Below are 15,168 nucleotides of genomic sequence, written 5' to 3'. Positions count from 1 at the left end.
CGGTCCCGTCTTGGACCTGGTCTTGTCCCTTGCCAACCCAAGGCACCGCGTGCTCCCGCGGTTGGCGTCCAGAGACCGGCCGCGTTGTTGTTCCCTCCCCCGGCCTCGTCGGATGCTTTTGTCCCCGCCGAGAAGCTGGACAGGAACCCTTGGACCGAGCCAGACGCTTGCCCCAGGAGCGCATCCCCCATGCGCCGCCCCATGGTGTGCTCATGTCTAGCCCGCCTACCGTCCACGACAATGCCGCGGCAACTCACGCCGGCCAGGCGGCTCCTTGGACGACCTCGGGGGCCGCAGAACCCGCCCTCCTCGCGACAGGCGCCCAGACCCCGACCCAGACCCTGACCCAGACGCCACCGCCGTGCCCACCCGACGCGGGAACGCAAGAAGGGGCAGTCTCGTCGGTAGTACCACCACCACTACCACCTTCATCACCATCACACACCACTCCCGCTCCTCCTCCTCCTCCTCATCCTCCTCTTCCTCCTTCTTCTTCTTCTCTACCACCATCACCACCACCACCACCATCCCTCCCAGCCAGGGAACATGGCGCGTCTGGCACCGGCCCCTCGGCTGCGCAAGCCACCGGGACCTCTGCCGCGTTTGCCGCCGCCCATGCCGATCCCGTCAAATACGCCCGGGTCCCAGCTGCGTTGCATAGGCCCGCCGGCCCTTCATTGCTGACCCAGGCTCTTGCAACAGCGCGCGGTATCCCGATCCAGGCTCAGCCCGGCCAGCCCCACCACCCTAATAAACCCTCCCATCCTTCCCATCTGTGCCACCATCAATCTCTTTCCGACCTGCAGGACGGCAAGCCGCGGACCGCCACCGACGCTCGACCTGACCCCGTTCACCATGAGCACGTCCCCCACGGACATCCCAGCGCTCTGACCTCGCACTCTTCCGCTCGTCAGCCGGCCATGCCTTCGTCGACGGCTACCACGACCGTCGTGGCCCTTCCTTCCCACGCCCGACATGATCACGGCGACGTCTGCTACCTGATCAGCAGCCACCACGAGTCGCCGTCCAAGAGCCGCGCGAGGACCACCTCTCGCGGGGCCGCCGACCAGGCGTCCGAGAAGGCCGGGTCGCACGCTGCTGATTTCGTCGCGGCCGCACCCCGCGACGCTGCCGGCGACTCCAAGCCCGCAGACGTTATCCGGACCCATCCCCGAGCCTGGGTCGGCGCCCGAGACTCGGACAACGGCGAGGAGGGTCAGGTCGAAAAGTCCATCTCCGAGGTTCTCGCGGGCGTCGAGCCCAACAACCGCAGCCGAAAGGCAAGCCACAGCCTGCGTTTCTTCAAGGAAGGTCTCCCCGAGGAAAAGGGAAGGCGAAAGGACCACCGCGCCGCCCAGTCGGCGCGTGAGAAATCGCCGTCCCGTGGCGAGAAGCTCGCCGACATCCAGGAGCAACCGCCCGCCGACCTGCAAGCGCCCGAGCCCCGGGCGCCTGGAGACAAGCCCACGGCCAACCGGCGAGACCGGCTCCAAAGCTCCGAGCCCAAGCCGGGCCAGGACTCCGCCAGAGCCGCCCGTGCCATTCCCCGGCAGCAAGAGCATGCCGCCGGCGTCGAGGAGGTGGCGGAACGGGCGACGGCAGAAGAGAGCGAGCCGGGGGAGCCGGAATCTCCGTCCACCCCCAAGCCGACGCCGCGCCGAGCGTCCAACCTGAGCGTTGGCAGCGCCGGGGAAAGCGTCGAAGATGGCGAAGAGTCGGGCGAGGAAAAGATCTCGTCCGCCGTGTTTTTGCCGCACAAGGAGCCCGACGTGGTCCAGGAACGCCCCGCCCCGCCCCGAGGACCCCAGCGGATGGTGCCGTCCCGGCGCCCATCGTGCGTCGATTCTGAAGACTTCCACCCCTGGCTTGTCAAGGCCGACGAGCCCGAGCCCGAGGTGGATGAGCCGCGGGATGAAGGCCTGGACCTGGAAACCCAGGCCGCCCCCAACACCGCGGCCCCGTATCCCAGTATAGCTCCCGAGGTAGCTTCCAGGCAGGGCGATGATGAAAGCGTCGCTGCAGCCCCAGATGGCCGTTGTGAACCTCTTCCTCCTCCTCCTCCTCCTGCTGCTGCTGCTGCTGCTGCTGCCGCTGCTGCTGCCGTCCCGTCTTCTTCTTCTTCCTCCTCGCACCTGTCCCGTCCGGTCTCCGAGTATCCTGAGGATGTTCAAGATCCATACTATAACGCCCCGAAGCAGCCCCTCGAGGCCATTGAGCTTATTCCGTACAAGCACCAGGTGGGCGGACATACTACCTTGTGGCGCTTTTCGCGTCGCGCGGTGTGTAAGCAGCTGAACAATCGCGAGAATGAGTTTTATGAAAAGGTGGAGAGGTATCACCGTGACCTGTTGCAGTTCCTCCCTCGGTATGTCCTTTTTTTTTTTTTTTTTTCCGGTTTGTTTGTAAAGAAGAAAAGAAAACTTCGCAGACCCAGACTGACCACACACACACGCACGCGCGCACACATCCAGATACATTGGTGTGCTGAACGTCACCTTCCAGAAGCAGCCCCGTCGCAAGTCTACCCTCAAACGCGACGATGCTGCCGCGGGAGAACGCTCTCAGGCGGTGGCGAACGGTTCCTCTGCGCACCCGTCTAGCAGCGGCGGAACGGGTCATCCCGACGAGGCTGCCCTATCAGCGTCGGAAAGGCCCAGCGCGGAGCCAGCAGAACGGATCGTCAGCCAGTCGCTGAAGACGCCTTTGAACCAAGTTCCGACCGTCACCTTCGTCGACAACGCGCACATCCTTCCCCGCAGCCTTCTCCAACCCGCCGCCAGCCTTCCCAACTTCCGCGGGCGCATCAGGAGCGTGTCCGCGGCATGCGAATCATCCGGAGGGCACCGAGACCCATCCGCTGGGACCCAGGACCTCGGCGGTCAGGACCGGCCGCCCAACAGCTGGGGCGCCACCATGGTGAACAAGCGCCTGCGCAACGAGGTCTTCAACGATGCCTTCTTGAAGCAGCCCATCGCCATCCACCGGAACCGTAGGGCGCACCACCGACTGGCACGACGTACCCTGCAGCAAACGCCCGCGCGGCCGGCCGGGCCGGAGCCTGCCTCGGCCGACCCGTACGAGAAGCGGTCCCAATCGGTCGGGCCTCCCTACCTGCCTCCCGGCAGCAGGCTGAACGGCTCTGGCCACGGGTACAGCCGCAGCGAATCGTTTCACGGCGTCGACCCCGGCGACACGGACAACGAGGCGGCGTCGCACGACGTGACCGGGACTAGCGCTCCCGAGCCCGAGATCCTCGGCGACGCGTCGCCTGCCGCTCGCATGAAGAAGCGCCGCTTCTCGGGCACAGGCCTGCGCCGGAAGCCCAAAGATGTGGAGGACAGCCGCGGCAGCCTCAGGTATTACGCCGAGGCCGACGACGCGGGCGCCCCCGTGGAGCCGTTCCCGATGTCTCCGGCCAGAGACTCGGCGGAGGTTGCGCCCGGCGGCGAAGCCGCTGCCGAGACGCCCGCCGGCCCGGCCCAGCCACCGCCTCCCTCTTCTCCCGTCCCTGCGAGCCCCGCGCGCCAGGCGGAATCGCTAGAGCCGGTCGGCAAGATCCCGCGCCCCATCAACCCCAAGGAGGCTCAGACGCAGCGCGACTCGCGGGTCGAGTACTTTTTGCTCCTCGAGGACCTCACGGCGGGCATGAAGCGGCCGTGCATCATGGATCTCAAGATGGGCACGCGGCAGTACGGCGTCGACGCCACCCCAAAGAAGCAGAAGTCGCAGCAGGGCAAGTGCGCCAAGACGACGTCGCGCGAGCTTGGCGTCCGCCTATGCGGCCTGCAGGTCTGGGACGTCAAGACGCAGAGCTACATCTTCAAGGACAAGTACTACGGCCGCGAGCTGAAGAAGGGCGCCGAGTTCCAGGCGGCCTTGACGAGGTTCTTGTACGACGGCGTCGACAGGGCCAGCATCCTCCGGCACATCCCGACGGTGCTGCACAAGCTGGACGAGCTCGAGGTGATCATCAAGCGGCTCCGGGGGTACCGCTTTTACGCCGCGAGCCTACTCATGTTTTACGACGGCGAGCCCACCCCTCGGGAGGGCCACTCGGGCGCCCACGCCAACGGCGCCGCCGCCGCCGCCAACGGCTCGTCCAACTACTACATCTCGGACTCGGCCACCGACTTCGCCACCGACGCGGAGGACGCCGCGGCAGGAGCCCCGGCGACCCCGGCGCGCGCCGCCGCCCAGGACCGCCGCCGCCGCCGCCGCCGCGACCCTCGCGAGATCGACTTCAAGATGGCCGACTTTGCCAACTGCGTCACGGCCGGGGACCTGTCGGCGCGCGACCGACCGTGCCCGCCGCGGTACCCGGACGAGCCGGACAGGGGGTTCCTGCGGGGGCTGCGGAGCCTGAGGAGGTACTTTTTGAGGATCCAGAGGGACACGAGGGCCGAGCTCGGCTTGCTGGCGGGGACCGCGGGGAACAGCGGCGGGCTGGAGACGGAAGATGAGAGGGAAGAGGAGGAGGACGGTAATGTTAGCGAGTAAGGGGATTTTGACGGGAGACGTGGCATGGAAAAGCAGAAAAACTCGACATGTTTGGGGGAAAAGGAGAGAAGGGAGGCGGAGGACGGGGAAGAAGCATTTGTATGGGTGTTGATTGTATTCTCTGTAGTTTGCCGATGACGACAATGATGATGATGATGATAGCCCCGGGGGTGTCTGTCGGATCCAAAAAAAAAAAGAAAAGTAGTAAAAAATAAGGTCGATGATACCCTCTGTGGCTCCTTTTTTCCCCTCTCTTTTGAACTTGCGAGCATCCATCCCAGGATGAAAGGGGCTCACAGCATGGAGATGCTTTGAGAGGCGGCGTCCAACTGCTGTCCAACTGCTGTCCACCTCGGTTGTGTATAACCAACTACTCACGTCTTGTATGTGTATGCGTATGCTTGCATGCTGTCTCGTATTCGCCTTTGTTTCCGTACATCATCCCGGACCACCGACGCCGATAAACATGATCCATCGCACGGATCTACACAATACATACTTGGGCACATGCACACCTACCGATCTTGTTGCTACTGCTCGTGCCACCAGAATCACTCTCTCTCCCTCTCTCTTTCTCTCTTTCCCTCACAGCTTGGCCTTCTCCACGCCCGACCTCTTGAGCTCCTCGACCCGCCTCTCGCCCTCGGCCCTCCTCTTGTCCTCGCGGGCGATGCGTTCCTTTTCGGCGCGCTCGCCCTCGTCGTAGCCCGCGCGCGCCAGCAGCGCGACGCTCTCGCGGTACATCTCGGCCTTGAGCAGGCCGTAGATGCCGGTGCGGGCCTTGCCGGCGAGCTTCTTGTCGCGGACGAGGGCGAGGGCCTCGGCGAGGCCGCCGAGGCGGTCGACGAGCCCGGCGGCGAGGGCCTCGGGGCCCGGGAAGCGGTGGGCCTCGAGGACGAGCTGCCGGTAGACGGCGGGGGCGGCCTTGAGGCGGAAGATGCTCGACATGGCGGGCTTGAGGGGCACGCCGAAGTCGAGCTCGTTGATGCAGGCCCAGCCGCGGGTGGGGGACATGACGCGGTAGTCGTGGTGCACTTTTTGTGGTTGTGGTTGTTGGTATGAGTGTTGAGAGAGAGAGAGAGAGAGAAAAGAGAAAAGGCAAACTTACTGGCAAGCATCATGCCGCCGGCAAAGGCGTGGCCTGGCATGAGGGCGATGGTGGGCATGGGGTAGCTGCATGGATCGGGTGTGATTAGTCTCATCCCGGAGCCATCATCGTTCTCGCCAGGCTTGTCCATTCATTCATCCATCCATCCATCCATCCATCCATCCATCTATACCACATTCATCCATTCATCTGTTTCATCATCCCTTCTGGTCAAGCTTGCAGCCGACGGGACGACCAAGCCCTCCGACACCAACACCGAGAGAGAAAAAACCAAACAGAAAACGACAAAAAAAAAAAAAAAGAAACGTACGTCAACAACCTCAAAAACAGCTTGTACAGCTTGTCGGGCATGAACCCCTCGGTGGCGATGGCGTGCTCGAGGTCCAGGCCGTTGGAGTAGAACTTGTCGATGCCGCTCGTCGTGATGACGACGCCCGGCTTGTAGCCGCCAAACTCGACCATGTCGAGGGCATCGAGCAGGGCGGTGCACGAGGCGGTGGTGAGGCGGTTGTCGGGCGGGGAGGTGAAGGTGAGCAGGTAGACCTGCGGGGCGGGCTCGGTGGCGACGATGGCGCCGCCGGGGTGCTGGTTCAGCGGGGGGATGGGGATGGTGAAGAGGTGCTTGCCCTTGTCGGCGGTGGCCATTTTTGCTGTTGTTGTTGTTGGTTGTTGATAGTTGATGATGATGTTGTTGTTACTGATGATGTTGATGCAGAGGATGCAGAGGATGCAGATGGTTGTTCTGTCTCACGCTGCTGTTGAAGGATTCCCAGGTGAGGAACGGAAGAGAGAGAGAGAGAGAGAGAGAGAGAGAGAGAGATGGACGGGTCAAGCGAAAACAGGGAGGGAATTGTATGTAAACACACACACACACACACACACAAAAAATAAAAGCTGGCTTGAAGTGAGGTGGTGTTGGTGATGGTGGTGGTGGTGGTGGCCAGGCAGGAAATAAACACTAACACGACACGACGACGATGAGAGGTGGGTGGGTATCGTAAAACAAACGGGAATAGGAAACCCTGGTTGCCCGAGAGCGTAGCGTACTCCGTAGTTAGTTGTTGTAGGTAGGTATCTAAGCAGAAAGCACAACGCCCACTGGTCCCAGAGTGTCCCAGCGACAACCGAGAGATGGGAAAACCGAGAGGAATGGCGGCCAGGTGCCTTTCAAGTACGAACAGATGGAAAAAGCCAAGGAGAACGTAGGTAGGTAGGTAGGTAGGTAGGTGGGTAGGTAGGTAGGTAGGTTACCACTGGAAGCACGGTCCCCGGTTCGGTCGCATGCCCCGGGCCCATATGTATGTAGGTGCTGTGTACGCGGTAGTGGTACGTACATAAGCTAGTTACCCCGGATGGGAACTGGAATTGCCGTCCCAGAGCCGTTGGTTCTGGAGCGTGAACCTCGGCTCTGCTCGGGGGGTCGGGGACCCACTCTTGACCGGGAAACGGAGGACGGAGAAGCGACAAATGGCGTGTTGGAGGGCGGAGAGCGGACGTGACGGTTGCTCGCAGCAGATGAGAAAACAATGACAAAAAAAAAAAGAGTATCCTGGCCCAAGGGATACCGTACCGCTCAACCAGTTACCGAACAAGATGTTTTGAAAAAAACATGTGGCGCAGCGTAGTAGTATGTGCGGTGTGCAGTCCGAGACAGGAGCTGTCTGGTCTTGTCCCCCAGGTCTCCCCCCCCCCTGCCACGTCCACACCAAACCGATGCTGGTGGTCTCGGCGGCATGTGACAGGGTCCGAAAGCCAAGACTAGCGCCGCATTCGATAAACAAACTACCCCTTGACGAGAAGACGACGACGGGAGCTCTCTCCGTTGCAAGGACTGTACTGTAGTACGTACATGAAGTACTCAAAGTACTTGGTAGTGAGTGACGTATGTCTCCTATAAGTACCACGAAGACGACATTCCCTCAAGATGGATACCCCCACACACATACACTCGAGAGGCGCCAAAAACACCAAAAAAAATCACCAAAGGGACACACACGCTACACAGTACTTGTATGCCCCTGCGTCTTGCTCGATCCAAGCTCATGCAACAAAAAGAAAGGAGAAAAAATCGCCGCGGCGAGACGCCGCCACGACCCGGGCAACCGAGTGTTGTACCTACATGGTCTAATGAACAAGAACCATCCATCCCTTTCGCCCCTCCTCAGCATGGAAAGTCAAATGAACCCGCAACCACCCGCTGACCCCAAACTTGCCACCTCCCTCGCTCATCGCCATTACACCGCCGAGTATCCCCCCCTCGTCCCCGAGCTCTGCAGCGTGTTGAGCAAGCTCCTGACCAGGTCGCGCATCAGGAAAGGCAGGTCGCGGATGACGTCGCTGTGGGGGATCAGGTCCCAGCCGCGGGCGCCGTGCAGGTTGTAGTTGAGCCAGGCGCCAAACACGAGGTAGGCTGCGATGCCGAGGAAGAGGCTGTTGTGATTGTTGGTCAGCGCAGATCGAGTCAAGTTGAAAAGACGAGAGAAACGAAAAAAATGGTCGGGTCAGGGCGAACAAGATGGAGAGGAGACGAGGAGAAAGAGAACGAAAAGAAAAACCCACATGACATAGAACCAGGTAAAAAAGCCCCAGTGCTTGCTCTCGTTCCCGCCCTCGGGTGGCGACGCCGGGGGCTGCTCGGCGGCCGCGTCGCACACGTGCTTTGTGTACCACGTCAGGTACAGCGTGTCCCGCTCGACGTCGCCATCCTTGTCGCGACGGTACCCGTTCCACAGGAGGGCCGCGCCGTCCTTCTTGAGCTGCTGCTCCGGGGTGCTCTCGTCAGGGTTGCTGGTCTTGGGCGGGTCGCCCTTCTTGTCGTCCCGCCTGCGCAGCTTGCCGTCGTGGGGCTTGTACTTGTCGATGCTCTCCCACTCGCCCTCGGTGCCGAGCTTGTCGCTGTCGCAGCGGAGCTCGATCACGACCCGCTGCTTGCGCTGCTGGTAGGTCGCGGCGCCCGTGAGCGTCAGCCGCAGGCCTTCCTTCTTCTTCTTGTCGCCCTCGCCCTCGGCCGCCAGCCGCGTCGCCTCCCAGGTCATGCCCTTCTCGTCGCCGCCGACGATGGGGATGACCCGCTCGACGGCCGTCGCCTTGTGCTCCTTGGGATCCCAACGGTGCGTGATGGCGCAGACTGTTGATCCATCGGTCCGTCCGTGACATGGTCAGCCATCCCCTTGGTTCGACCGTCGCAAGCCATGCATCCATCCACCAAAACAACACCCCACCCGAAGGAGGAGGGAGGAAACAGAAAGAAAAAAAAAAAAAAAGACATACCTCGCGTCCCATCCCGGCACCTCTCCTCCTCCTTGCCCCCCTCGCTCTTCAACCCGCCGCACAGATCCAACGTATACGTCGTGTTAAAGTGCGTCGGCTTCGCGTACTCGTACGTCACAACCGTGTGCGGGCCCGCCAGCGGCTGGAGGTTGTACTTGTGCTTGTCGACGACGATGTTGTCGCAGGCCGGCACGCCTTCTGTCGCCGCTGCTATAGACAGCGCATCCCCCCGCGCGGAAAGGGCGGAAGAGGAGGAAGAGGAGGAGGAGGAGAACGATAGCAGTGGGAGTTGTGGAGACGCGGCGGAGGGGGCGGATGCTGCGAGGAGGAGGAGGAGGTGGTGGGCGGCGGAGGAAGGCCATCCTCCTCGCCTTGTTGATGGGGCCTTCATCGTTGGGGTCGCTGCAGCTGTGCTATCGCGATGGTGATGGCGATATCGATGGCGATGGCGATGGCGATGGCGGTGGCGATGGCGGTGGTTCTGTCGCGCTTGTCCCGTGCGTGGGAGAGATGGAGAGAAAGGGGAGCTCCCTCAGAAGAAGAAAAAAAAAAAAAAAGAATACCCCGTCTGCTTGGAGCCGTCGTCGTCGGTTGTCGCCAGTGGTCTGTGAAATCACCAACCAGGTCGGCCGGGATTCGAGAGGAGCCCGTCTGTGATAAACGTAACCAGGGGGGGGCCGGTCAACGGAAGAAGACGTCGCAGAAGGAAGCCCGACGTCAGCTGAAACAGGATACGTTGAGGTCTATAATAGTAAGTAGTTCGTCCGTACCCCCCAAATACAAAAATAAAAAAAAAAAAAAAAAAGAGCCACCAATCCAAGAAATGCAAAGGTTGTGACAAGAGGAGACGCCTTTCGAGGGACGGGATAAAAAACAACGAAGGATGACGACGGGATGCTCCGATGCAAAAGCCACGCTCCACGTCGGTGGCAGGTCCAGGTCCACGCGCCGCAAAGCGACGAACGAATCGAATCGGGAATCTGGGGTCCTGCGTGCGCAGTACGCAGTACGTACCTACCGAGTACGTCAGGCTTGGCGCATTCCGTCATGTTTGCCTGCTCGCCTTGTCTTGTCCGTCAGCGGAGATTCCCCGTGATGGGTCACGTGAACGCCACGACCTGCATCACCAACCCGCTGCGTCCAATTCCGTTCCATCAACACACACACCACACACATACACATACACACACACACACAAAGAGAGACAGAGAGAGAGAGAGAGAGAGAGAGAGAGAGGAGAGAGAGAGAGAGAGAGAGAGAGAGAGAGAGAGAGAGAGAGAGAGACAGAGAGAGAGACAGAGCACGCACGAACTACATACAACCAGAGGAGCAAGAATCGATATGGTCCTATACCGATAACAAAGTAAACTAAACACCATACCCATACTGGCATTACTACATTACACACACTTGCCGACGGCCGGGCGTGATGATGAAGCGGCGAGGACGGACGACCCGACCCGGCTGGCCCCTCCCATACCCCATACCTTAACCGCTCTTCCTTCACCAGCCCCCAAAGCCGTCAACCACAGCCATAACACCATCCAACAAGCCATACCTCAGGTTCCTTGGCGATGCCACGGTCGTCGCATACACTCCTGGTCTCATGTTTGTCTCCCCGGGCCCCCCTCCCCCGTATGGGTATGAATGACCCCCTCCCTTCCCCCAACGCCCCGACAAGAAAACAAGACGACAAAAAAAAAAAAAAAAAAAAAAAAAAGAACCCGTGCCTTAAGAATGCCCAAGACCAGAAATGCCTCCGTGCCTGTCCCATGAAGGCGACACACCCAGGGTATAAATAGAATCCTCAAGCAAACACCGTGAGAGAGAGAGGAAAAAAAGCCAAAACCAACAACAAGACACACACACACAAGACCAAAAACCACAGAGGGATGCGACCCTCCGCTGCCTATCCCGTCCCGTCCCATCCCGTCCCGTCCCGTCGTTTCTCACCCGCCGTCACTCCGTAGCTTCTACCTTACCCTCTTTTCCCTTCCTATTCACGGCCTCCCGCCCCCTACGCACACACATGCTCACATCCCCTGCCCCATCGCCATCTGCTGCGCTTGCGCCTGAGCCTGAGCCTGGGCCTGAGCTTGCGCCTGAGCCTGAGCCTGAGCCTGCTGCTGCTGCAGCGCCACCAGCTGCGCGGCCTGCAGCCCTCCCATCCCGGGCACCCCGCCGCCCACCGCGACCCCCAGCCTCCCCTGCTGCTGCAGCTGCTGCAGCACCATGTTCCTCGCCTGCACCTGGCAGTTCCTCTTAAACTCGGCCAGCTGGTCCTCCGGGATGGGCTGCCCGGCGTTGTCGAAGCGCGACGACAGCTGCGGGAGGTTCTTGGTGAAGATGGCCTGCGACAGGTTGCGAATCTGGGCCTGCACCGTGGGGTTGCTGAGCGCGAGCATCGTCGCGTGCGCCACCTGCTGCTGCTGCTGCTGCTGCTGCGGCGTGGGCTGGCCGGGCTGGCCTTGCTGCTGCTGCTGCTGCTGTTGCTGCGCCAGGACCTGCTGCTGTTGAGCAGCAACAACGGCGGCTTGCTGCTGCTGCTGCTGTTGTTGTTGTTGTTGTTGTTGTTGTTGTTGTTGTTGTTGCTGGGCTTGCTTCTGGGCGGCGACCTGCTGTTGTTGCTGCTGCTGTGCGAGCTGAAGCTGTTGCATGATCTGGGCCTGGGTCATGTTGCCCATGGGCATCATGTTCTGCCCGGTCCTGGCCGCCGCGGCCTGGGCGGCGAAGAACTGCCGCTGCAGGGTCTGAGCCTGCATCGAGTTCAGCGCCATGTTTTGCTGCTGCATCTGGGTAAGATGCTGCGAGTACTGGGCCACGAGCTGCGCCTGCGCCGGCTGGTTCATCATCTGGCTCGCGGCGCGCTGCTGCTGCTGCTGCTGCTGCTGCTGCAGGAACTGCTGCTGCTGCATCAGGCGTTGATGCTGGGCAAACTGGTGTTGGGCGGCCGCCGAGGTGACGGGGATGCCGTTCTGCTGCATCTGCTGGAGCTGCTGCTGATGCTGCTGCATGATCCGCTGCTGAACCGCGATGTGAGCCGCCATGTTGGGGATCGGAACCATGCCCTGCGGACCCATCACCATGGCATGGCCAAGCGGCTGCGCCGGAGCCAGGATGCCCGCCGGCGGGCTGGCCTGCGTCAGACGCGGGGTCGGCACCACCTGGGGCCGCGTCATGGGCGTCGCGTGCGCCACGTTCGGTGTCGCGTTGGGGATGCGCGGGGTTCCGGCGGCGTGGCTTTGCTGGCTGCCGCGGGCCGACATGGTGGGCGCCATGGGAGCCGCCATCGGGTGGTTCTGAACCACCGACGGCGGTCTCGCAGGGCTGCCCGCCTGGCCCATGTTCGAGTTGGAGTGTTGCATGGCCACGCCCGCCATGCCCATGGGAGACGACGCGTTCTGCGGGGTGTTCTGGCGAACGACCGGGGACGACACCTGCGGGAACCGCCCTTGGGCCTGGGCCATGCTGACCGGCAGCCCGCCGGCCATCCCTGTCGGCATAGGGCTGTTGTGGAGAGCATGCGAATGAGGCGTTCCCATGGCCGCAGCGTTGCCCTGCTGCTGGCTCTGCGCCTGAGCTTGCGCCTGTGCATGGGCATGTGCTTGAGCCTGCGCCTGAGCCTGCGCCTGGGCTTGGGCTTGAGCTTGTGCCTGTGCTTGAGCCTGTGCCTGGGCTTGAGCCTGCGCCTGCGCCTGAGCTTGTGCTTGTGCTTGAGCTTGAGCTTGCGCCTGAGCTTGCGCTTGAGCCTGAGCTTGCGCTTGAGCCTGTGCCTGCGCTTGCGCCTGAGCCTGGGCCTGAGCTTGGGCTTGTGCCTGTGCTTGTGCCTGCGCCTGTGCCTGCGCCTGGGCTTGAGCCTGAGCCTGAGCCTGAGCCTGAGCCTGAGCCTGCGCTTGAGCTTGAGCTTGAGCTTGAGCTTGGGCCTGAGCCGTCTGCGCTGCCTGAGCAGCTTGCATCCGCCTTTGGGCCTCCTGCCGCTGCTGCTGCTCTTTGCGTAGGCGTTCGGCTTCGGCCTGCCTCGCGGCCAGCATGGCGAGCTCCTGCTGCTGTTGCTGCTGCTGCTGCTGTTGTTGCTGCTGTTGCTGCTGCTGCGCCTTTTGCTGGGCGATTTTGCGCTCGTGTTCGATCTGCTTCTGCTTCTCAAGCTCGCGCTTCTCGGCATGCTGCTGCTTAATGTCAGCAATCAGCTTGAACCGCTCGAACCTCGGCTCCCAGCTCGCCGTGGTGGCCTGAGCATCTCCGTCGGCGCCGGACGCGCCGCCCTGGGCGCCGGCCGCCTTGGACGCCAGGCGCTCGTCCATGGTGAGCATGAAGCGCTCCTGGCCGGCCGCCAGGGCCTCGTCGGCCGCCATCTCGGCCACCGTGCGCTTCCGGGCCTTGGGCTGCGGCGGCTTGTGCGAGTGGTCGGGGTGCGCGTGCGCCTCCAGCTTGGCGATGGTCTCCTCGGCGCTCTTGGTCGGCTCCAGGTCCAACGGCGCCGTGGTGGCCAGCCGGATCTGCGCCTCGGCGTCGTAGAGCTGGCGGACGTCGAGCTCCATGCGCTCCCGCTTCTGCTTCTTGAGCGGCGGGGGCGGCATGCTCGCCGCGGTGGGCGTGGGAGGCACGGCGACGTGAGGGGTCGGCGGAGGGCCGTCGGCTCCGCGGGGGGTGGTGGCTTTGATGACGAGGTCGGTCTGGAGGCTCTGCTGCGTCGGGTGCAGGACGATGGTGAAGATCCTCGGCTTTTGCGCGCCCTTGCTCTTCTCGTCGTCGGCGGACGCGTTCGACGCGCCGGCGTTCTCCTTGTCCTTGTCGCCGTCCGTCTTGCCGGGCGGCGACCCGGCCGTGCCGTTCAGGGCCAGGTTCTCCTTGGGGTAGGGCGCGTACGGCGACGGGGTGATGTATTGGTTGTAGTTGTGGACCGAGAAGGGAACCGACTTGCTGGAGGCCGACGAGGGCCTGGCCACGTCCTTGGCCTGGGCCGCCGACTTGTGGTCGTGCACCTCGACGATCAGGCAGCCGTCGTAAAAGGGGACCCCCCATTGCGTGAAGTACTCGAGCATGTCGTGTGGCACCGTCCGCGTCCGGAGGTGCTCCAGGAACAGCCGCATGGGCGAGTGGTACTGGAACATGCCCTCCTGCTGGTCGAAGCGGAAGTGCGTCTGGTGGAGGTGGACGATGAGAGACGGGGGGTTCCCGGCGAACTTTTTGAGGACGTAGGCATCGGTGACCACGTAGGGGCGCGGCTCGGCCACGGGAGACGTGAGCGCATCGGCGCCGGCGATGCTCGCGGACCTCAGGCCGGCGCTCCTCTGGCCCCTGCCCAGCGCGAGCGCCGTGCTCTCCTTGCGCAGCCGGCTGGGCGGGCGTGCCGACGTCGGCGTGGCGCCGTTGGCGGCGGCTTGGGGATTCGAGGGCGGCCGGGAGGCCGAGGGTGGAGCGCGCTTGGCGGACATGGAGGGCGACGGGGAAGATCGCGATGCGACAACGCCGTTGGTCTGGATGCCCGGCGGGATGGGACGCTTGATCTTGGTCGGGCCGGGAGGGGTTGGGGCCACGGGCGTGGCGACGACCGTGGGGGCCATCGAGAGGGTCTCGTGCCGCCGCGAGGCAGCAGAGTCTCGAGGCTCCGTCGGGATGGAGATGCTTTGGCGCGATGTCCCGACGTGATGGGAGGAGGAGTTTTGTCAGGCGGAAAGCGAAGACGACGACGACGACGACGACGACGACGACGGCGGCGGCGGCGGCGGCGGGCCGAGGGGGCGGCTTGAACGGGCCAGCGCGTCGGCCAGGATGGTCTCGGCAATCGCAAAATCGATACGAGGGGAGCGAGGCGATGATGGCAGCGATGGCGGTCGGTTGAGACCGGGGGAACGTACACGAGGTCGGCGCAAGATGAGAACCTCGGCAGGGCGAGCCACCGTCAATTTGTGGGCCGGAAAAGCGGGATTTTGATGCCAACAAAGCGAGCCACGCGTCGCGCAACCGGTCCCTTTTGGAATTCAGCACCTGGTTTGATGAAGTCGGCGGCTTGGGGATGGCGACGCGATGGAGTTGGTGTCCTTGGGGGGAGGTTTGCTGATGACGGTTGCTGTTGTTGTGTGGGGTGCTGTTTTTGGCGATCCGGTCCGGTCCAGTCCAGTCCAGTCCAGTCACAATCCCTGGTCGGGAACGGATGGGTCCATCTCTTTTTCCGGGGGGGGGGGGGGGGGGAAGAGGCCGAGCCTGGGGGGAGCACGCTCCCGTCTTGGCAAGCAGCCGCATACCACGTGACTTGCTCTCCAAGCCACTCTCCAAGCCAAGCATCATGGACA

The 15,168-nt window shown here is 62.6% G+C and overlaps 4 protein-coding genes across 4 annotated transcripts; 1 reads left to right on the top strand and 3 right to left on the bottom strand.

The window, feature by feature from the left end:
* Positions 1-212: 212 nt before the first annotated feature.
* Positions 213-4,497, top strand: VTJ83DRAFT_6275 (uncharacterized protein; the record flags this gene model as incomplete). The annotated part of the gene is made up of 2 exons (XM_071012968.1): positions 213-2,365; positions 2,472-4,497. 2 exons carry the CDS (start codon positions 213-215, stop codon positions 4,495-4,497), a joined length of 4,179 nt encoding a protein of 1,392 aa, XP_070863902.1.
* Positions 4,498-5,082: 585 nt separating this feature from the next.
* VTJ83DRAFT_6274 (uncharacterized protein) lies at positions 5,083-6,250 on the bottom strand (the record flags this gene model as incomplete). Its single annotated transcript, XM_071012967.1, has 3 exons — positions 5,083-5,531; positions 5,606-5,670; positions 5,916-6,250. The coding sequence occupies 3 exons, from the start codon at positions 6,248-6,250 to the stop codon at positions 5,083-5,085; spliced, it is 849 nt and encodes a 282-aa protein (XP_070863901.1).
* Positions 6,251-7,839: 1,589 nt separating this feature from the next.
* On the bottom strand, positions 7,840-9,266 carry VTJ83DRAFT_6273 (uncharacterized protein; the record flags this gene model as incomplete). The annotated part of the gene is made up of 3 exons (XM_071012966.1): positions 7,840-8,035; positions 8,165-8,732; positions 8,876-9,266. 3 exons carry the CDS (start codon positions 9,264-9,266, stop codon positions 7,840-7,842), a joined length of 1,155 nt encoding a protein of 384 aa, XP_070863900.1.
* Positions 9,267-10,908: 1,642 nt separating this feature from the next.
* On the bottom strand, positions 10,909-14,439 carry VTJ83DRAFT_6272 (uncharacterized protein; the record flags this gene model as incomplete). The annotated part of the gene is made up of 1 exon (XM_071012965.1): positions 10,909-14,439. The coding sequence occupies one exon, from the start codon at positions 14,437-14,439 to the stop codon at positions 10,909-10,911; it is 3,531 nt and encodes a 1,176-aa protein (XP_070863899.1).
* Between the last annotated feature and the right edge of the window lie 729 nt (positions 14,440-15,168).

This window comes from Remersonia thermophila, chromosome 6 (assembly GCF_042764415.1).
Source record: "Remersonia thermophila strain ATCC 22073 chromosome 6, whole genome shotgun sequence".
Taxonomy (NCBI): domain Eukaryota; kingdom Fungi; phylum Ascomycota; class Sordariomycetes; order Sordariales; family Chaetomiaceae; genus Remersonia; species Remersonia thermophila.
Note: the sequence above shows the minus strand (reverse complement) of the source record. Positions and strands in the feature narration are given on the sequence as shown.